Source organism: Trichoplusia ni, chromosome 11 (genome assembly GCF_003590095.1).
Source record: "Trichoplusia ni isolate ovarian cell line Hi5 chromosome 11, tn1, whole genome shotgun sequence".
NCBI classification, from domain to species: Eukaryota; Metazoa; Arthropoda; class Insecta; order Lepidoptera; family Noctuidae; genus Trichoplusia; species Trichoplusia ni.
The window spans coordinates 5,676,385-5,700,750 of NC_039488.1; the positions used below are offsets into that span (position 1 = coordinate 5,676,385).

At 35.4% G+C, this 24,366-nt stretch overlaps 1 protein-coding gene across 2 annotated transcripts; it reads right to left on the reverse strand.

Moving 5' to 3' along the window:
• LOC113498523 (choline/ethanolamine kinase) lies at nucleotides 1-24,146 on the reverse strand. 2 transcript variants are annotated; one of them, XM_026878548.1, is made up of 9 exons: nucleotides 24,018-24,146; nucleotides 14,062-14,183; nucleotides 8,211-8,379; nucleotides 7,501-7,653; nucleotides 4,233-4,418; nucleotides 3,456-3,585; nucleotides 2,170-2,501; nucleotides 1,469-1,660; nucleotides 1-874 (listed from the first exon to the last, which is right to left on the reverse strand). In XM_026878548.1, the coding sequence occupies exons 1-9, from the start codon at nucleotides 24,024-24,026 to the stop codon at nucleotides 767-769; spliced, it is 1,401 nt and encodes a 466-aa protein (XP_026734349.1). In that variant the 5' UTR covers nucleotides 24,027-24,146; the 3' UTR covers nucleotides 1-766. The 2 variants fall into 2 exon arrangements, with proteins under 2 accessions (XP_026734349.1, XP_026734348.1); XM_026878547.1 differs by lacking the exon at nucleotides 24,018-24,146 and adding an exon at nucleotides 22,831-24,011.
• Nucleotides 24,147-24,366: the final 220 nt, after the last annotated feature.

The window sequence follows — 24,366 nt, forward strand, 5'->3', positions numbered from 1 at the left end:
TGAACTGTAGAAATTGTTTAATAATTTAATAACTTTGTACAGTGGCAATCTTAAACTATGATTTGAATTATATACAATAGCAAAAAAATAATTTAAAAAAATCATTTCATGATTCTGGCAACATTTGATTTAAATCCGGTAAATACAGTATTAAATTAGCTAGATACGAAGCGGATTTTAACATCCGTAACACAGATTTCACGGATGTAAATTCAATAAATACGAATGTTGACAGTAATATCCCTAGTACGGAACTATGGACTATTGTCTAACTGTTCATCCTATTGGGCAACTGTCCGACCTATTGGGCAACTATTATAACCTATTGTGCGCCTAGTCTTAAACTTTCAGTCGTTTCAGCCCCGGCCCGGTGTCTTGTACTTATTCGAGTATCACTAAACCGTTTTTGATGAGCTCTACGATATGCCTACATCAGATCTCTTAGAAAATTTATCCCAAAAAATTAAGTACACATCCAAAAAATTTGGACTGGACATAAAAATAAAAAAAAACAACAACATCGGAATGGACTTAACACGGCATCGACACCGGACCTCCGCGTTTACATGCTACATAGGACTCGGGTCCACACAGTCCTCAAAGTCGAACGACTTTGAAAGATACATCACAATTCCTGAAAAATCGGACTTTTATATTCACAGTTCACTCAGTCACGGTCCGTTTTTGGACTTGCAAGCCCACCGCTGGACCTGTGGGGTCCGTCGCCGCTGGGGGTCCCCTACAGCGCGAGGTCTCGGACTTCATCTCATATGTCGACTTCGCAGATTTTCCGCTTCTGGGGCAGACCTTGGGACTTCTTGATCGCTTCCTGTTTGACCCTCTGGTAGGTTTCTAGTCTGGATATCGCGTATTCCTAGGACAAGAATGTAAAGTTACATATTTTGTAACATAACACGTATGCGAATACATTTACCTATAAGTGGTTACAGGGCAGTCACACAACATCTTATCTCAAACTAAGCAAACCTTGTATTTTGATAATATATTTTTACAGATTTTGTTCCAGACACAGAACAAATGATTGTGCTCATCAGACAAAAGTTTGTCCTGGGTGGGAACTGAACCCACGACCTCCGGTATAGCAGTAACCTCTAACCACTAGACCGATAGGTTTGTTGAGGTCACCACGCCAAACCCATTGAGCGCGACGTCGCGGGCTCGATCCCCGCGTACGACAAGCATCTGTGTGATCCACGAGTGTTTGTCCTGAGTCGGGGTGTCTTTGTGCATGTGACTTGAATGTTTGTGAAACACCCCGCGACAAAAAATTTGTAACCAGATTATTATAATACCTACACATTCTACACAAATAAATTTCTGATTTCTGAAAAAGGAATTTAATGATGATGAATATTGGTAACTATTATATACATAGTTACCTTTCAACACCTTTTTAAGCGGCATACAATAAGGATTTTTGACTGACGGATGGTTAAACAAAACTCACCCAGTATCCAAAGGGTATCTGACTCTTGGACGCGTTGACGATAGACCAGAGCGTCCAGAACAGGTGGCTGGCGCAGGCGAAGGCCTCCACCTCGTCCAGCAGCTTGTTCACGTCGTCCAGGGAGGCTTCCGGCTTCCTCTCGTCCTGGGTGTTCGGCGAGTAGTGCTTCAAGTATTGCTTTATGAAGATCTCCTGGAATAAGGAAATTGATATATAAGATGGGTTTTGATATTGGTTGATACATAAATGGATTTTTGTTGTTGTAAAGTGTGAAACTGCTTGTGTAGATAGAAATAAACAACTTTAATATGAAGATATAGGTAGATATATAATTCAAAGATACGCATAATCCTAGCCATAGGGCTCGTAAACTAAACGAAAGACATTTTGTTTTATATAGCCTGTGTCAGATCCCACTGCTGGGGAATGGATGTTAGCAATAAAATATTGAAACAATAACAAAAAAATATAACTAAACTACTAATTATTATTGCAATAAATACATAACATTAAATTAATATTGTTATTTAACATATATTTGACATCTACGTCACTTACTTCTGAATTTTCTAGAAAATTATTAAATTTTCTTTTTAATGGTACCATTTCAATTTTCATAACATTAAGTATACATTATTTTTAAAGCGAAGGATTACTGACGAATTAGTCTTAAAAGCAAAAAAAAACTAAAAACAACATACCTTCTGCTCCAAATTCGGGCAAAAATCTTGATTCTCAAAATAGAACGGGTGTTCAGGATTCGTATAATCGTAGGCCCATTCTTGGAAATGATTGGCTATATCGAAACCCCTGTAATTGTACGCGCAGTACTCAAAATCTATGAAGACCAGTTTCGGTTCGCCAATGTCTGAAGTTCTGCTTATAATGGTGTCTGAGGTGTTGGCGTCATCAAATTGGGATATTTCGTAGGGATCCTTTTTGTCTGGGTCTGAATCGTAGGAGGGCAGGAATAGAGAAGACAGGTCTTCATCGTTTGTCGTCTGCGCTGAATCTTCTAGAAGTAGGATGTTGCCTGTGGATGGTACATTCAAGTTAGGTTTGGAATTGGATGGGTGATTTTTGTGAATTTGTTAGAAAAATTGTTTTGGCAACCAATGTGGGAAATGCAACAATTGTTCATATAACTTTAAATACAATTGTTCTTTTTGTAAATTTTAATTTCAAATAAAATCAAAAAGTTTTTATTTCAAATAGGCCGTTTCTCAGGCACTTAGTTAAAACGTTACATTACTGACTCTAGTTGCACGGTTCCAAAGTGTCATTCTTATGGAGAAGAACCGGCAAGAAACTCCATAAGTTACTCTTTTCAAAATAAAAAAATATTTTTTTTTTGAATCGGACTTTTGCTGTATTATAAGAGGATTCTTTGACATAAGGATAAAAAGTTTAATTCAAATTAAATCTTACATTATTAACTTTTCTTTGGATGAAAAAAAGTAGCTATTATATATATAGCTAACAATAATTCAAATTGACAAAAAAAATAAGTTATGAAAATATGATTATTTAAGTAATGATCTTTCGCTTTGACCAACGGGTTCCATAATGAGTTGTAAATCTAATTAATCACATATGTAAGGGTAAGGTACCTATGAGTTATACACTTAATGGTTAATATTTTACATTATGGTATACAATAAATCTATACTAATATATAAAGCTGAAGAGTTTGTTTGTTTGTTTGAACGCGCTAATCTCAGGAACTACTGGTTTAAATTGAAAAAATATTTTTGTGTTGAATAGTCCATTCATCGAGGTTCCAGGCTATATATCATTAAGCTGCGACTAATAGGAGCGAAGATACAATGGAAAATGTGGAAAAAACGGGGGAAAATCGAGGACTTTCGTTCAAAAATTTCTAACTTACATCTTCTAACCACGCGGACGAAGTCGCGGGCAACAGCTAGTTGTTAATATATTACATTATGGTATACAATAAAGAATTAGATAATTAAGTTAAACATACCTTCTTGCATGTCATTGTGACAGAAAACGACGGGTGACTCCAATGTAGCGAGGAATTTCTTCAGCCACTCAATCTCCTTATCAAAGTCTACAGCTTTCAACGTCTTGATCATACGCTCTTCTTGCTCGTTCTAGAAGGATAAAGAAGATGATTATTTTTGTTGTTATAGTATTTTATTATAACTGAAGTACATGTTAGAATAGGTTAAGTGTGAGAGCTGGCAACACTCATGGGAATCGTTTCATTTTTATTTGTAAGAATCGTTGCTTAACTGTGCATCCGTCTGGTAGCAGGCTGTATCTCATGGATATTATAGCTAGACTGTTTTAATTTTCACAGATTTTATATTCTTCCTATAATAACAATTATTAGAAATAAATATCGAGATTCAGCAACAGTTGTTAAGGTTATAAATTAATTTTAGAGTACACACATTTTCCTTTTTTAGCTTATTTGTAGGGTACGAGGCCAGTGCCTAGGAGCCCAGCACTTCCGGTGAAATAAAAAAAAAATGAAACCACGGTAGAAACCCACATTATTGATACTATGCATCGAAAAAAAGGTCGATTAAAAATAACTTGAACCAAGGGGGCCCCCACTCCATTGTTGCCTCGAGGCTTCGGCGCCCCTGGGCCCCTAGATCCGGCCTTGCTAAAGGGGCAGCAGGAATGCACAAAAATCAAAGTGAAAATTACACTATAACGGATAGACAGTACTGCCTTAGCAACAGGTTTCTTATTTCACCCTTTGGATACAGAACCCTAAAACGATTCTTACCTTCCCCTGCGTAGCTCCAGCAAGCCGTTCCTCCTTGACAGTCTTCAGCCACTTCCCCATGGTCTTCCAAATGTAGTTGGGTTCCTTGTTGAGAGGGACATCCATAGAGTGGATGGCTGCCATCTTCTCCGCGATCTTCATTGATAAGGCGGGGTCGGCCAGCTCTTGGGTGAGGAGGGGGCGAGCCTGGAAGGTGAGGGGTACTTAGTATGGTATAATAAAGATAGAAATAGTTCGCTATTGAGGAGTTTTTTAGGCTGTTTTTGCTTTAGAGCGCTAAGGGAATGCATTTAAGATTCTCAATAATGGATGTATCTCAATTTGTCGTAAGATAGAAAAAAAACGCAATGAAATGGAATGCTCACGATAGCTTCGTATGTTGGATAGTTTATTATTTACAGAGCGATAATGTTAACCTAAAATTGGTAGTTATTTAACCGAATAATAATACAAAACAACGCTAGTTGCACGACTATAAAAAACTCATGTTTTCTTTTTGACAGCTTTTCATAGGGATCACCTAAAAAGAGTTTTAAAACACAAGTAATTATATAAAACATTTATACCTTATTAAATGCAGCTTCAGATGAAATGAAAAAATATACCCTCATAAAAAAATAATGTAGATCATTAAACAAATTAATCATCAAAACTAAAAGATCGATTTAATTATTAAAAGTCCTTCATCAGCCGAATTTTATAGAAGTTTAGCTTTAGCATAATACCTTAAGAATATTAAGAAGTATAATGTTAGAAACTGATGCATTACACTAATATTATAAATGCGACACAACGAAGAAGAATTTATTTTTATGTGCATTTGTTTGTTACCTCTTCACACCAAAACGGCTGAACCAATTTAGACGAAATTTGGGATGCAGGTAGACCTGTTTGACCCCACATAGGTTTTTACCGGACATCGTTAAAGGGCCGTAATGTTTTGCAGCTACAGCCGACACCCAAGCCAGCGAAGCGAGCAATAGTCAATTTTAAATCGATTTTCAGTGTTTAATTTTTAAGAGGGTATATTTAACTTCAATTTCACCACATTCTGTCACAAAGGTACATACTCACATACAGCGATTTCCGTGTGTGTGTACACAGGTACACGTGTTTCGCGTTCATTTAGGGGTCCAACCGTATAGGGGGCCCTTAACCGCTTAACCGGCTGCAACTGAGAATTTCCTAACAGAAATACCCAATTACCTATGGCCTAAGACCTTAAGAAGGTTTTAATTTAAAAATAATTCAGTATAATAAATCTTTTATATTTAATTTTATAAAAATAAACTTCATAAGCTTGCAGTTTTTCTCAAAAGTGGGTAAGGTTTCATTTGCAACCACTAACAGTTGAATGTAAGTTTAGGAAAACATATTTATTTTTATTTATTATTATTAGATCTCCGACAAGGACATACACAAAGACACATAAACAGGCAAAAAGGGCAGTGTGCTGCTTCGGTTACAGGAGATCACAGCATCCGTAATAAGATGATAAGATTATTAGAAGATAAAACCCCAAAAGAATATAGTTTTCAATAAAAATCTCCAAAAAATATACACATAAAAGTTCAATTCATATTAAACAATATTTGTATATCATGTTAGTCTATCATTTTCCAATATACTTGTTAAATTTTAAACTCACTAGAAACTTAAAAATAAGTAAGTAAGTAAATCTTTATTGCATACCATAATGTTACATAGGTGGTAAATTATAACTAGGTTCACAGCTCTTTATGGACCCTGTCGGGCACAGCAAAAGTAGGAGAGAGGAGGATGATGCTATTTATTAAGTAAATTTATGACATATGTATTATGATATATTTTAATGTTGTGAATTGCGTATTTGTATATAATTTCCTTTAATTAATGGTTATATTAGTTTTATCTATCCTAATTTATTTTGTACTATGTAATAATACCGAGAGTTTATAATCCAACGTGTATATTTAAAACAAGAAACACATATTAAAACTTAATATTGCGAGTTGAACGTTTGAAGTTTATTAATTTTAAATATTTTTACTAATCATTAATTACTTGTGTTATCTAGAGTCAATGTCTAGTATTGGACCACAATCCCTACTAATATTATAAATGCGAAAGTAACTCTGTCTGTCTGTCTGTTACGCTTTCACGTCTAAACCAGTAAACAGATTTTAATGAAATTTGGTACAGAGATATAGTTGACCTTGAGAAAGAACATATGATAGTTTTTATCCCGGACTTTTGAAGAGTTCTCTTGGAAACGCGATATAACCGACCTCGACGCAGGCGAAGAGCTAGTAGGCTATATTTGACAAAAAAAACTAGCTATTCCCCAGACAGACTCCCACAAAACTTAGGTTACGAATATTGTCTTTTATCGTGAAAACAAAACATTAAGATAATAAGATGGTACTGCAAGTTTAAATCTCGTGTGACGTCACTTATTTGTACATTTTAACTGACTAGTTAAGTCCGCGATGGTTTAGGAACCCATATAGCCGATTTGAATCAAATGTGCCTACCATGTGTAGTTTGATTCAACTTGAAAGATAGAATGCTTCTTAGGTTTAGATAAACTTAGTATTACATATTTCACCTGTTTTGATATCATCGGTTAGATAAGATTGGTGTATTGTAAATGGAAAGACAGCGTGCTGCTGGGGAATATGTTGTGCCGTTTCTTTCGCGAATGGTGAGCGAAACTGGGAGCTGTCCAATGTAATTTGACATTCTAAAACTGCTACTTTAAGTAGCCTAATTTGAATAAATGACTTTTTATTTAGATTTTTAGATTATTATTTTATCATGTTACGCTTTTCTTGCATAAAACATGATTTTGTATAAAATGTACTGTATCAATCTACATTTATTTTCAAAAAGAGTAACTTATGGAGTTTCTTGCCGGTTCTTCTCCATAAGAGTGGCACTTTGGAACCGCGCAACTAGAGCCATCACTTTAACGTTTTGAAAGTGCCTGGAAAACGGCTGACTTGAAATAAAAACTTTTGATTTTGTACGTAATTCGCCGACTCAAATAGGTGGTTAGTGAACCTGACTTCTATGCCGGAGATCGTGGATTCGATTCCCAGCCAGGACAAATGTTTGTGTGATGAGCACGATCATTTGTTCTGTGTCTGGGTGTAATTTATATATATTATGTATGTATTAAGAAATATATAAGTATGTTTATCAGTTGTCTAGTACTCATAACACAAGCTTTGCTTAGTTTGAGGCTAGATGGCGTTGTGTGAAGGTTGGGAAATATTTATTTACTTACAGGTATATATTCTTCAATTCTTCCTCCAGAGAAAACCCCATGCAGTTTTGGTCCGAGTCGCCTCTCCGACAGAAGGGTGAAAACGACAGATTCAGTTACTATCGCGTCCATCGCTCGCTCGCCGTGCACTTGGCCGTAGATCCGGAGTAATACCTGAAGTTAAGAGGCAATGGATTGTAAACCTTTTTGTTTTGGTATATTTTAATTGAATTAAGTGTTAGTCAGTATAGGGTTTTATTTAAGATTCTTTGGTAGTACACGAAACCTGTAGATAATTAAAACTGATACCTCTAACAAAGTCATTTTGATAACTTTAAAAACTCTATCTACACAATTATACATTTGACTGGCATGTTGGTTTAATGATTAGAGGCCCTGACTGTTATACTGGAGGTCGTGGGTTCGTTTCCCATCCAGGATAGATTTTCCGATTTAAAATATGTATTCAGAAACATATAAGTATGTTAATCAGAGTGAAACTGATTAATTATTAAATGACGTAACGATTTATCGAATCGCGATCCCGTCGCGTCAGCTCATGATTAGGGACTCCGGTTGGGTCCGAAACTAGTCGGACAACCCCGATAAATACGCGTGAGGAAACCGTTGCATCATTTAATCACGTTTATCAGTTATCTAGTACTTATACCACAAGCTTTGCTAAATTCGACACTAGATGGCGTTGTATGACTTCTGGAATATTACCATACCTTCTTGGGTTCCTCGATGGCGCAGTAAGTGACGGAACAGCTTTTCTTGATGACGCTGATCTTGCTCGGGTCTTCAGTGTCGGGAGAACTCTCTCGTTGGACGTAGCCGCCGAGTTTGGAGACGTCTTCCGGTAGAGCCACGTAGTAGAGGAAGTTTGAGAGGCCTCCGCTGGACAGAGGGAAGCTTTGGTTAGTTTAGGGTTCGGGTTTGGAGGGTGAGAATGGATGTTTGTTATTGAGGGGCTGAAGTTTGCTTGATCCGTCATCTGGTTGAATCTTATGAATCGTGATAGATGGACAGTTGCTTATTTTTGCCGTTGATCTAAAGACAAATATTGACGGTTTCTACAGTCATAAATCTGCTGGTAGTTCACATACATTTAAGGGTGGGTAACAAAAATCGTTCTCTATTGACATTTGACTTTTTTATTGATTAGCTCAACAAAAAATAAGGATACACCCATTTCGATCAGTATTTCTTCATAGCATTTTTTAAATTCCCATTTTCGTTAGCTATTAATTTAAATGTCGTTATAGCACTAAAACGGATGCACCGAGTTTCCTTGCGGTGATTCTGAATCAGAGAAAATCGATTAAGTCATTAGCGAACGTGGCGAAAACTGGAATATTTTAGTTGGGGATTCCTAGAGTCAAATTTTATTTCTGCCATGTCGTTAACTTAGTTCATCGTAAGCCAAACTTGAATAGCCCACAGCTGGGCATAGGCCTCATTTATTTATATTTTTTCCTCTTTTTCGCTTTAACAACATTGGTTGGCAATTTGGCAAAATCTTAGTATCTCATTATTTATTCAATTGGTAATCTTGATGGTTGTTTTACATTGGTTTTTATTCGTGGCTCTTTTCCAAATTAAGTTTTGAGACAAAAACCAGAATAATATTGTTTTTTAGGTCCATAATTTTAAACTTTTTAAGTCCCGATACCAATGCAATACTTTACTTCTTTTTTCAACTTTTAATCACATTCTATTACTTAGCAGTGTCTACGCAGTTTTACTCAAATTGACATATTTACAAAACGGAATTCATTGATAATTCGACACGTTATTTGATGCGTATTATAAATAAATAAATACTCGTCATCTCAAGGCAGACATTCCGATGTTATCGAACAATGCGTGCCTTATCAGTCGCTGTAATTTTCCAACGGTCCATATTGACACATTGACACTTCAATATACTTTAAGTTTAGTTTTTAACGTTGGGTTATTTATGGCGTAAGTGGAGTTTATAATGATTAGAATGAGGTTAAGAAATTGTTTTGTTTAAAAAAAAATAAGGTTTTAGCAGAAAAATAATAATCGATCCATCTTTAAATTTAGTAGGTTCGGACTGGAAGCGGAAGGCTGACACCTTGGTGTTGTGGCGCAACTTAGGGATGGCGTATGCCCAGCAGTGCACCTCAATAACCAACTGAGTTGATTGAGTAATTGATTCAAGTTCTGAACAGACTAATGACAATTTTGTATGACACAATTAATTTTGATTTTTGATAGAGTAATTTTTGGTGGTTATAACAACTTTTCTTTTAAGATTTTCTGCCAAAAAAGTTGGCTATGTTTATGTTTAGAAAAAGAGAGCAATCTGTTAAAACAAACGTGTTCGTCATATAACTATAGGCAATAAATGATTGGTGGTAAAACCCACTGCGTATTACAGAGTTGGGGAAATTGGCCAGCCAGAACAAATTGGTACTGGAAAAAAACATAAAAAGTAGTTTTAAGCAAGTTAAATGACAACAAACCAAACATGTGTCTAAATTCCCAAGTTGATTAGAATAGAGAACTTCAAATGTATATGAATGACATTCCTCTTCGACCAGTGACGTGACTCTGACTTGTCAGTTGGGGTCATTTGAGGGATTCGTCAGCGTCAACGAGGAGACGAACTTGCCTACAAGTCGACTAACAGTAAAGAGGCCTTTTTTCATAATATATAAATATTTAATATGTAAATGCGGACTACATCACATACATTGTTCTAAACCCAAAGTAAGTTGCTAAAGCACTTGTGTTATGGAATTCAGACCGGTACGTACGCTATTCGACCACGGAGGTTGTCAAATAATCAGAAAGAGCTGAGCAAAAAAATCTAATCGTCCACGATAAATTATCCATTGTCCTCTTACAACCTTATTTCTTGCTTTCAACCATCTTATCCGCAAGTCATTTGAACATTTGAAAAAGCAAATTTAGCATAAGGAAAATGAGTTACGAGAAAAAAATATTACAATACACGACACGAAAACAGTTTTTGCTGGTAGTCGAAAGATGTCAATAAAAAGTTGTCATTTCAATGCTTACGAGAATCGATTTAATAAAGTTTAGCACGAAACCCTCTTCAACCTTCACTTAAAGTAATTTCGTTGCATTTGTGGAAGATAGATGTCGCTTTACGCTGTGTGGAGCGCTGTGCAGTTATAGTCTAGCGATATGACCGTTGGACTTCCAAATCAAAGAATGACTGCACGGATAGCCGAGTGGTTGAGGTCACCACGTCAAACCCACTGTGCGCGTCGTGACTAGTGCAGGACAAGCATTTGTGTGATCCAATAGTGCTTGTTCGGAATCTGGGGGTTGATGTGCACGTGATTTGTATGTTTGTGCACTCCCGCACAAGGATTAAAATCCTTACTGCGGGAGTCGTTTTTTTAAAAAAAAGGTCTTATGTTGGAACCCTGGCACGCGTTTACAACTTCAAATTCATATGCATATCACTAAGTAATTATTTCTTGTCGAACACGGTGAAGGAAAGTATCGTGACGAAACTGGCACACATGAGAATTTATTTATTTATTTAAACTCTGACACCAGATTGTACATCAACCTGGTGTTTTTGAACAAATTGAACGCGTCATTTACCAAGCCTGCATACACTTCTCTTGAGGAAGCAATTCTGGAGTCTAAAATTATCGGCTATCGGAAACTTCCATACCCCAGTTAATAGTGTCTAAACTATGTCACATCAAATTATAATGTTATAGGTATAGAAAACTCCAATTGTATAGGAATGACATTCCTTTGCGACCAAGTGATGTCGGTCTAAATCGTTGATGCTCAAGAATTACTAACAATGTTTGAAAAATTTGCCGTCATTTTAAAACTTGCAAAAATTCTGCAGTTATTATAGTTATACAACTTATTCGTGTTTATTTTCCTCCAGATCGCAATGCAATAAAAATTTACCATCGATTTGAATTTTATCATTTTTAATAAAAATCCCGAGTCACGAAGATGTGGCTCGCGATATCTCAGCCAATGAAATCACAAGGTCATCACGCTATGCTGTCAATCGGACATAAAAGGCAAAAATACAAATACCTTGAATAGACTTAAGCACTGCATAAAGAGTAGGAAGAAACGGTTAAAATCGTATATTGACAATTTCAATATAAGACTAATATTATAAACGCGAAATTTAGTATGTTCATCTTTCACGCCTGTATTCAGTGAAGGATTGCAACGCATTGCCATTCACCGACACAAAAACGCGGATGACGTAGCACGGCGGTTCAGGTTTAGTTAGTAAGAGTCTGACACTACCCATTTCCTCCCCCGAGGGGGTGGTGGTGTCCCTTTGAACTGAAAAGTTAAAAGTCACGTCACTTGTAGAGAAATTTCATTCACATGCATGTGAAGTTTTCTATGCCAAGATGAACTTAGTCCAGGCAGGATCGTATCCGTCCGGGGCAGCGGGATTGCCGAAAAGATTACCGTGGCTCCGGTACATGAAGGGCAAAGGAAGGACATAGTTGCGCTCTAGCCAGTAGGCGTCTGACATTCCCTTCCGCTCAACCCAAAGCGGAAGGAGTCATTTGATTTTCCGCATCCGAAAAATATAAGGCCTATCATATAACGCACGAGAACCGTATACCAGAAGTCTATATAGCAGTTCTAGACCCAGAATGGATCGATGGAAGTCAGTAAGGTCATCGATATCGACTGAAAATGACCCTGATCATTCGACCTTCCAGACCAAATTACAGTCAGACAGACATTTCCGTTCATCAAAAGTAAATTTAAGGTCGTTTGAATAACACAATAGATTTTGGTGTATCCAATAATGCTATGAGGTGGTAAAAAAGGTTTTCCTTGATTTTATCTAAATGTTCTTGCTTTCCTGGATTTTCTTTTGCAAATATGCGCTTGGTCCAGTGTTGTTAAATGAAATTGGTTAAAATGAATCCACCCTATAAATGTCCTACGGCTGGACAGAACTTTTTCCGTTTAAAAAGGTTTGAGTATTGATCAACATGCTAGCTCACAGCAGATTTGCGACTCGAGTTAAATTCTTAGAATCTTGGTTATCTGACGCCATTTTGTTTCACCGTTTATTAGCGGTGTCTTAGGCTAATTAACTCAGTTTCTATAACTTCGAAGAGTCATACCGAAAAAGCCATATCAAACTTGCATCCGCATGTATAAAAATTCGTACATGTATATAAATGCAACAGTTATTGGGTTAATTAGAACCAGTTGATAGCTGCAAAGCAACAGGTACAGACCAGTAATAGCTACTAGAATATTCTAGATTCCGTATTCGTTTTAGGCCTAAGTTGAAGGATGAAGTAGCGACTTGGCGGCGCCTGATTCATTATTAATGTTATATAGAGGTAAAGTTTGTGAACGGTGAAAGGAAACCACGAGGAATTTTTTTTTTCTGATGGGAAGTCATCCAAATGACTCCTCCCACTTTGGTTGGAGCGGATGGGGGTGACTAAAACCCGCCCATGTTTCTTTGCCCTTCGTATACCGGGGCCACGGCAATTCTTTCGGACAATCCCGATGCCCCGGTAGAATCGTGATGAATCCTGGATTCAGTGGGCTAGCGTGGTGATCAATGCCCAAATTTTGCCTTTATGGAAAGAGGCCTGTACCCGGAATTTGAACTTTTATCTAAAGATTTTTAGGTATGTGATGTTTTATAGGGTAATCTCAGTCTTGCTTGAGTAGCGCAGAGCTTAAGCAAGCAATCCCGTGACTCCGCCTCATGTGGTAGAAGGGATGCAAGGGTGGTTATAGTAATTGAGAGAAATATATGCCCACACCATGCCCTAGGCGAGATTTGACCCCGGAAAAAGACTTGGAAATTCTTTAACCAATTTGAAGCCACATTTATTGTAACCTCTTATACTTTATTCCGTGAAATACCACCTAACATAGTTGACACGGATCAGCCTGATCGCTATCGTGAAGCAACAAGTACGGGCCAGTAATAGCTACTAGAATATTCTAGGCTATCGTGCTAGACCTAGGTTGAAGGACGAAGTGCCGACATGCCGGCGCCTGAAATAACAAGTAACCTTTCGTGATGGTCTTCAATGATTTCTATATAACTTGGAGGTTTTTTTTTTGTAGTGTTTCAAAGGTCTTTGGGCATTTTTTATTCTGTAGGCTTTTGTATAAATTGATTTGTAAAGGTTGGAAATGTTTGGGTTTTTATAAAGGATTTTTTGCCTTAAAAAGCGTCTCCCGCATTGAGGAATTTAATTTTGTATAGCGGGGAATTTCACAAACATTCAAATCACATGCACAAAGACACCCAGACTCAGAACAAGTATTCGTGAATATCACAAATGCTGGAGTACTGACAGTAGAAGCTTTGGTTCACCATTCATTAGATACACAGCATTAGGGAAAAATGACAAATCTTAGTTACAAGAATCGACGAAAAGGACTTCGGTACTTCTAAACGGGATATAATATTATCTGGAACCTGTGAGGGCCGACCACAACTGACTTGCAATAGTAAAAGCGAGACAACATCACATAACGTAGAGCGACATCCCTCTTTTACATCTTTTTCTCTAGGGATTTAAATCTGCTACTCACTTGATTCTCTTGAAGTCCAACTCCTTAGGGTCTACAGTCTTCCAGGAGCCGTGGAGGTAGTTCCTGCAGATCCTGGCTGCGACCTCTCTCATTTCCTCCTCCGTACCACACATTTGAAGTTTCTGCAAGAGAAGGTAGACTAGGTTATTATAAATATCCTCTTTTTGCCTTCTTTATAGGAAGAATGAGTTTAGGTTGTGTCTGATTCGTCGATTATATTACTACTAGCTGACCCAGCAAACTTTGTATTGCCGAATATTTTTTTTTCTAGTTGTATGTATTTTTAATGCCACATTATAAAAAAAATCAAAACAAACAATTTCGTCCAATTTTTTTTTTTGTGTGATCAACCCTTATCACTTAGGGGTATGAAAAATAGATGTTATTCTATTCTCTGACCTACCCAATATGTATACAAAATTTCATAAAAATCGCTGAAACCGTTTCGGAGGAGTACGGTAACTAACATCGTGACACGGGAATTTTATATATTAGAAGAAGATATCATACTAGCTGTGAGAACAAACGTTGTTTTGATATATAATTGCGTTTTAGTGAAAAAAGGTGGTATGAATAATAGATTGTCCGATTCTCAGACCTACCGAATATGTACGCAAAATGTCATAAGAATCGGTCGACACGTTTCGTAGGAGTACACCGTGACACGAGGATTTTATATAATGGATTTTATTACTTACTTTAGAAACCAGAAAAATTGGTTGATGTTTGCCATAACATAGTAAGTCTAGAATTGTGTATGACGTCATTAAATTATCTACGAATATGTCAGACTTATAGCTGCTACATATATTAAAGTACTATTTTAAAATGTACGTAATTCAAAGATGAATTAAAACAGTAGGCAAACTCATGTCCTATTTAACACCAGCACTTATGTACCTATGTTTTACAAAGAAATATTCTTGATAAACGTCCTCACAATGCAACATTATTCCATTTCTCAATGCCAAATAATATAAACTCTTCCTAAGTATGTAAATAAATATCTATTCTATTAATTTCAGTCTCATGTAACAGAAGATGGAATGTTTTTCCGGTGCTTACACTTCGTTGGCACGTTCAGTTGTCTAGTAAATCATACTAATATTACTTATGTCCCTCTTTGAAGTAAAAACCACTGAATGAATTTAGACGAAACTTGGTTCTCTGATAGTTTATAACCAGGATTAGCACAGGATAGTTTTTATTCCATGGGATGGAATATGGGATGTGTGTGTTCATTTTTGTTTTGTAGCGGGCAGGCCCGCGGGTATCTACTAGTAGTACCATGTATGCCATATTGAAGGAAAAAAAAGTGGAACTTGGAACTAAACAAAAAAGAAACTACGTTTCGCTCCAAAACACAGCAGTAACAGCGAATCGCTTTGTGTGATGTTTGATGGAGGCAAAATTACTGGTCAATGATTTGGGGAAACAGCTAAATATTTTGTTTTCAACTCCCATTTCGTATTAGATTGATATCTATTTTTAGAAGCTGTGCTAGCCTGGTGGCAGGACCACAGGACTACCAAGTCAAAAGGATCGAGTTCAAACCCAGGCACGCGCATACTTTTCAAATGTTGTTGTTGTTTTAGAAATTAATATCACAGCTTTAGTGTTTCGGGAGGCATGTAACAATGTAGGATATCTATATACTAATATATAAAGCTGAAGAGTTTGTTTGTTTGTTTGTTTGAACGCGCTAATCTCAGGAACTACTGGTCCAAATTGAAAAATTATTTTTGTGTTGAATAGACCATTAATCGAGGAAGGCTTTAGGCTATAAACCATCACGCTGCGACTAATAGGAGTGAAGATACAATGGAAAATGTGAAAAAAGCAGGGCAGTTAAAAATCATAACTTATATCTTCTACCCACGGGGGCGAAGTCGCGGGGAACAGCTAGTATATATACATATATGTAGGATTACATGCGCCTAAGATTTTATCAAATTCATTAAATAATTATTTTGTTTAGTCAACGCGACTGATGGCTAAACCACTTAACCGAATTTGATGATAATATCATTATGAGCGTGTCTGACAAGAAATAGCATGTCTGCTGTCACTTGTCAGATGCGATATAGTACCTCCACGGGGACAAAGTTGCGAGCAAAAGTGATCACAAAATGACAAAGAGATGTTGTTTTGTAAAAGTTTAAAAAACTTTGAAAATAGTAACTGCAATTGTTGTTGTTTACTTATTATTAAAAGTAAACACATCGCAATTGGCACTCAGCCTTACAATCAAATTAAACGATGATTAATCAAGACATTTTGTCGACAAGTTTATTTTGGAATGATTTATAATTGTTATTGTGGCACGAGTAAAAATAACTGTTGTTTAATTCAATATAGGTGTGCTTCTGCAAAAGTCGTCAATCGAAAGCTGAATTGTAGGTCCTGGCTAATTTGATAAATCTCTGACAGTCGTTACGGGTAGTCCGAAGCCAGAAATTGATACTAATGTATCGTGTTGCCCAGGTAACTGGGTTGAGAAGCTTAGATAGGCAGTCGCTCCTTGTAAAACAGTGGTACTTGCATACTTGCGGATGCAAGTATGCAAGTACCACTGTTTTCCAGTCTAACCGGATGGTTAGACTGGAAACCCACCCCAAAATAGGTGGGAAAAGGCTAGATGATTGTACCTAACCTGCAGTAATGCATGGTAAAGGCAACGATTAAAAAGCTAAGCAACAATGTCTTTGGTCATAAATGAGACAGGTGACTACATTTTATGAAATCCGTTTTAGTCTATTTGTACCCTTAATTCCTTTCAATTCCAAAAAGATTCATATCACAATTACTAGCCAAAAAAATCTAGACAGACAACCCGTCAATTTTAATCAAAAATAATAATTACATTTGACGTGAAAATAACAGCATAATAATGCATTAATTGATACCGTCCAGACACAAACACATTTGTTGTGGTGATTGCATGTGATTGCTTGTCTGTCACTTAACTATTGCAATTAATGCAAACGTAATTCACAATTAAAATGCATTTAATGTCGGTCTCTTTTAAAAGTCTGTATTTAGACAATCAGTAACAATGAATGCTGATAAGGTTTGAGGAAGAATAACACTAATTTAAAATAAGTGGAAACTTGTCGCGACAGGAACGTAAAAGATTTCTTGTAGATAAATGGTGTATCCACATTTTAAATACGCCTAATAAACATTTATTTATTTGATGTCTTATATTTCTGTTAATAAAACGGGATACTATTAAAAACGGCTTCCTTAATTCGTAATCTATACTCTATACTAATATATAAAGCTGAAGAGTTTGTTTGAACGCGCTAATCACAGGAACTACTGGTTCCAATTGATAAAGTATTTTTGCGTTGAATAGACCATTCATCGAGGAAGGTTTTAGGCTATATACCATGACGCTACGACTAATAGAAGCGAAGATACAATGGAAAATGTGGAAAAAAACAGGGCAGATATAAATCATAACTTATATCATCTAACCACGCGGACGAAGTCGCGGGCAACAGCTAGGAATTACGATATAACCGACCCATCCTTAGGAACGCTAGCATTTACATACACTCACATTACTATGCCTTCATCACTAGTGTGTATAAGTACACAAGGCAAAAACCCAATCAAAAATGACACAGCGATATCGAAAAAAAACGTCCATCGGGATAACATACACACATGCTTTCTAAATCGATTCCAGGTGACATATCTCTTCGATAATCAATATTAAAGATTTGCCATCGATTTTAATCAGTTACAAAATGTTGTAAGGTTAAAACCGTAGTTATCATTCATTCAGGATATGTTTTATCAAATAAATTGGGATATTTGAGATACAAGGTTATTGTCAGATAATAGAGGCTTTTGATTAGATTTTTATTTATCTAGAGTATGATTATTAAGTGGGTGGGTTACTACGCGTTATTTTATGGAATTTGTAGGCTTACACATCACTTCAAACTGAATCGCACTTTGTATTGTTTTTGTCTTTTTCTGTAATTGAGAGACGCTATTTGTTAGAGTGAGAAAGAGAATGACAACGTTTGTCTGAAGTGGATAACAGAATAGGCTTAAGATTCGAAGATCATTGTGAAGTTTGTGCGTAGATTCATGGAGGATTCAGTAACAAATAGTTATAAAACTTTATGAAGGATGCAAAGTTGGTTACTATTACCGTCGCGAATATAAAAGGAGAATTAGGAGGCGGTCGCGGGTCTTATCTATACTTCTATACTAATATATAAAGCTGAAGAGTTTGTTTGTTTGAACGCTCTAATATCAGGAACTACTGGTACAGATTGAAAAACATATTTTTGTGTTGAATAGACCATTCATCGAGGAAGGTTTTAGGCTATAAACCATCACGCTGCGACTAATAGGAGCGAAGATACAGTGGAAAATGTGAAAAAAACAGGGCAGGTATAAATCATAACTTATATCTTCTACCCACGCGGACGAAGTCGCGGGCAACAGCTAGTATTTTTATATAGGATACTTTTTATAGCTAGTGATGGAAGATAAAAAAATACAGTACAGTAAAAATCTTTGTTTTACTTGAAATTAGTCCCTGAAACTACGCAGAAAACTATTCCTATTAATGATTATAAACTCGCTTTATAAAACTTATCATTTTAACACGTTTTGCAGCTAGTAATTACGTAATATCAGAACGATTGGCTATAAATAAAGTTGCATAATATGTGATTAGTACACAATTAGTCATATGTTTCTAAGACTTAATTACTCATAATTAAATGTATTGAATGTAACTCAGACGATCGTACGTGTAAATACTGCGTAAGTCTGTTGATATCCGGATGTAAAAACGCTGTTGCTTGCTGTTTTTAACCCGACTGCATCAAAATGATGGTTGTTCTTGAAGTGTGTATGTATTTTATATATTTCAACCTAGTTTGATGTATTTTAATTTGAGAAGTATTGTTGTCTGGCGGTATTGTCTGAAAGGGATTGAGCGGCCCCTAAATGAAATGAAATAATTTATTCTGCAAATAGGATAGACGTCATCAATTTTACATGTCATGACGATAAAAAGGGCAAAGAAAGGAATAGGGGGGGGGGGATAGTCTGTTAAAGTCTGACACTCCCTTCCTCTCAACCCTAAGCGAGAATCATCAAAAAAATAGAAGATATTATATATTATTGCAGTTTTAAAGACAAGACGTCGATGGACGATTATTTTAAGCATAATATTATACCCTGTTCGGGCTAAGTTAACCTTTTTGACAGGTAGGTTGTCGAATTTTTCATGAAGTGACAAACAGCAAGCTACCGATTCAAATTCAAATTCGATATTACGCTTGTCATTTTTTAATCGATTTAACGGCAGGTTATTTTTTTTTATTAGCATGAACAAAAGAGTCGCCATTCTTGTGGATTTTAAGTGCATTGACATGCATACAAAGTTATTTTGACGTCGTAAATACCAGCATGTTTTTGATTTTTGTTTTTATGCATTTACGCCGGCTTGGGTTATAATTAGACCTATTTGCTTAAAGCTGTGACTCTTTATACGTCGCATGTATGAAGACAGCTTAAGAATAGATTTAAGTTTGACGATAAATACCTTTTTAACACCTTAACATCCTACTAATATTATAAACGTGAAAGTTTGTATGTATGGATGTTTGTTCCTCTTTCACGTAAAAACCACTGAACGGATTTAGACGAAACTAGGTACACAGATAGTTTATAACCAGGATAAACACATAGAATAGTTATGCCGATGTTATGTTCCCGTTGGATCATTTATTTATTTATTTTACCATTTTTGTACACACACAAATAAAAAAAGCACATATAATGAAAGAGATGTACAAATGTATTGCTTATTTCTTTAGAAATCTCTTCAAGCATTTGAGTTTAGAAAATCAATAATTGATTTATAAACTGCTATTTGGTTAAGGATATCTACGTCAGTTACCGATGTTCATGTTACTTACCGTAACTTATTCAAAGCCATAAATAATAGGGAACTACTAAGTGACAGGTCTACGGAAAAATACAGAAAAATATTCTTTCTCATCAAATACTTTCCATCATAACGAAATGACATTGAAACCACGACAAGTATAATATAAATACAAGCAAAAACGTATGTACTTTTTATTTACATTACGACGCAGGTATATTAATGTGTTGTATACATTTTTTCTATTGACATAAACTCACGATACTACGTAAATACATCGTCATAATACATTTATCGTTGATAATACCGTCATAACATATTTATATGTAGTATCATAATACTTATGATAATAATCTGACACATTTTTCTCAGAGGCTACGGAATTTTCTTACGGATGTTTTTAATTATTTTAATAGGAATTGTTAATGGAAAATTGTATGGTTTGGTAATAATTTATCAGTTAAGACAGACCTTGATTAAGCGAGGTTGAAAACCGGTCAAGTAGGTATCGGATTTGGGACGATAAGGGTTCTGTACAAATATGCCTAAAAAAATGCGGGTAACAAACATTACTTGTTATGGCAGTGATCAAAATATGAAGATTCGAGTGACATTATTGCGACGCACGCTATTTCGAAAAATATTTAGTGTCGTACGCCAGTTCAAAAACATATTAAGGCGAAAACGTCAAAAAAATGTCTTCGTATCGAAATCCATTGTTGCGAATAGCATATTCCAATCTGAATTTGTCTGGGGATCGAACTTGCGACCCCGTGATTACCAAGAACTAACTACGATACGATGATAGCACTGACAATGAGTACCTATAACAGTGTCTATACTAATCGAAAATTCGACAACGGAAAATAGCGTCGTTGATAAAAGAGGTTTTCCCAACGAATGGAGGGAAAAGGCTGTTATTTACTCATCTCTCTAAAAGTCTGCAAACCAGTCTAACTAAGAGATACCAGTGTTTCCTAGGTAGCGTGGGTTGATAGTCAGTCACTCCTTGTATAACATACCATAATTGGGAAAAGACAAGGCGAAAATTATACTTAATTTAATTGCAGACAAGCATTACTTCAAGACACTAATTTGGCTCCAACCCTCATCAACGCCTGAACCCCATTTTTACAGAGCGACTGTCTATCTCACAACACATTTACTAGGTAACACATTATCCCTTGAAAATGCCTGATAAACTTTACAAAACATGTAATTATAACCAGTTTGAACTTTATTCATATAGATACAAGTGGCGCGATGATATGACCTTTAAACTTTTAATATATTTTGTTAATTTAACTCCCGGATACTGAAATATATTATAGTGTATCTTTATAGAATGAATAATCAAATATTTGATATGTTAGAAAGAAAAATAAACCTATTGCAGCAAGCAAGAATGGTCAGTATTTGGCTCAAAGAGGAAGCATTGCCATACAATGTTATGTAATATTACGTTATGACTCTCATACTGGCTACATGCTATCCTGGTACCAAACATCATAACTACTTATACCTGCTCTCTTGATACCAATACAGGTAGCCCTGTTAGTTTAATGGAATGACGAGGAGAATGCGTACCACTAGCGTATGTACAAGAAAAAGAGACACCAGATAAAGTGCTACGGAAAAATCACTACATATTATAATGCAAAGCCGGTTTTTCTGTCATTATATCCTTTCAAATACTTAAATCTTTAAAACTACTCAAGGGATTATGATGCTGTTTTTTTTAATGATGAAATAATTCAAGAGGTAGTTTTTAAATTATAATCTATGCATAATTTCATTGAGAATATTATATAAGTTATATAAGAATAAGTTGGTCCTTCCAAGTTTTCACTTCCTGACATTCTTCATAATAGAATTAAAAATATTAACCCATGGAAAGGTAGCTGTTAAGACCATTGAATCTTTTACTGCTTAGTGTGTTATTTGACTCCCTATCTCACCGAGCACTGAAAATTAGTATGTAACCGAGTGACTGCCTATCAGACAAAATGCAGCATATTTCATGAAGACAACCGGTTTAGGGCAGTAAAAGACTTGAATATTAGTGTTGTTGTTTTGGTTGTTGGTCATTTTTATCAGATAGCTATTGACGGTCTATATCTTTAGTTGTGGTTTTGTAATTTAAAAAAATTGTAAGGATAATATTATTTTACCAACAAAAACATACAACCAAATTAAAGAAAAAACTACTGAGAAAAACTCATTAGATTTTTTATGGGACAAATCTTTACAGCTATTTCACATTTCACAAAATTGGTTCAAAAATTCAAAAATTCTGAGGTGAAAAATTTATTTGAAATATGCTCATTATGGAACAAATTCGCCAAATGGACTTTTAACTTAATTAAATAGGTCTCTCTAGTTAAATATAATACAAAATACATAAATAATTGACTGTCAAAGAACAACAGCAGATAAATTATACAATTTAAATAGCTTCAGACAGAAAAATCATCAATTTAGTTATTTTTAGAAACAATTAACATCTTAATCCTAACCAATGTCATTAAACTAGTATAATTATGGTCCATATACGTAAATAGCGATAAAAGACTAATCTAAAATCATTTTATAACGATACACCATAAAATAAATACAAATGAGCGATGTGAGAAAATGTCGTCAGGAAATACCATTTTACCCGAAATATATGCTACAGTTAACAGTTATCTTACAACTACTCGGTTTCTGAACGCCTCTGACGTGTCTACAAGGTTAAGTAATGCTAATTAAATGTAATTTTCAGGCTGAAACTGAAAGAAAAACTACGCCCGAACAGATTCTTGTATTGCACAGCCATATTTATCGATTATTTAATGGAAACTTACCCGATAACTGTTTTTGTTTGCTTCTAAGAACCTTCTGTAGCTATTTCTAGCTTGTATTAATAAATTTTTAATTGTAATAGACATTAATGAAGATATAATCAATAGCTAACGAGGAAAATTGTATTTCAGACCGGCTTACTGTGACAGACGAGACGACGGACGTGACATTTAGTGTTGCCAGGTAAAGACTATAAATACCCTAAAAGAATAAGGCAACTACAGTTACCATATAAGGTTAGGGGAAAAATTGTCTGCATTTAATAGTTGTGAAAATAAGAAAATAACTATACCAGTGATATGGAAAATAACATGTTTATAGCAGACATACAGGAAATTATTCAGCCGCTTTTAACGCTCATAAAATTCGTCACAGTGACACTATGCATAGTAAATATTTCACATTGCAATACCTAGGACTGATAGGAGACAAGATAAAACTGAATAAAATAAATAACAATATCTTGTTTGTACATCCCTTATCTCAATGTGACTAAGTAGTAGAGTAAATATATTAATACAATTTGAGCTAAATGTAAATGTTTCTAAGCATTATTTATTAGAACTTAAACAGTTGCATCGTTTACTAGAATTAAACAAAACAATAGGTAATAAATCATGACACAAAAAAAGTTTTTACGTCACACATTTGTCATGCAAAATTTACAGTTAGACCCAAATTTATGGGAAGTCATCAATCTGGCAATATCGCTAACTTTTTTTATTGAATATTGATTTTGACATTGATACTATTGCACAGGTATGTAAACAATATGTTTCGTTGTATAACTTTTAATGTAGATCTAGATCATTACAAAATAATGCATAAAACGTGAGAAATAGTAGTTAAACACGCGCAATAGAGAAACAATGCAGTTCACGGTTAATATTTCATGCGAAACTAATAACTTGATTTTTATTTTTCACGACTGTTAATTTTATGTGCCGTTAGCTAGTTACATAAATATTAGCGATAATTTCTCTTGAGTTTAGAAAGTCTGGGTTTAGTAATATACTGTATGAGTGTTAAAAGTAATATCAATTAAAAGTTTAAAAAGAAATTACGTATAGTTATCTTCCGACTATACGTCACCGGTCGTATGATGGTCCGATGCAAAAAAATCAGATTTTTCGTAATCGCACAAACTTAAACCTAATTAACGAATTAATTATACGAAACAACAGTTTACCTTAGCCATATTATCACGAGTATCACGTTCAATACAACAAATAAACGATTTTTATTAAAAAAATGTTAAAAATTACACTGTTACGATATTTCTTTGAGTAAACGTCTGCACTTCACAGTCTAAAAATATGTACTGACGGGAGCGAATGAGTAGAAGAGCACGGAAATTCGATAGGGTGACGTGATTGGCGTTTACACGAGTGCGAGAGGGATGGGAAATGCGAATTTACCCGATCTATACCGATTCGATGCGAATTGTATCCTTGTAACATTCACAACGTCATGGCGTTTTATGCAAAAAATATTTACTTGAAGCATCGTAATTACGTATTAATATGTTCTCAATTGAG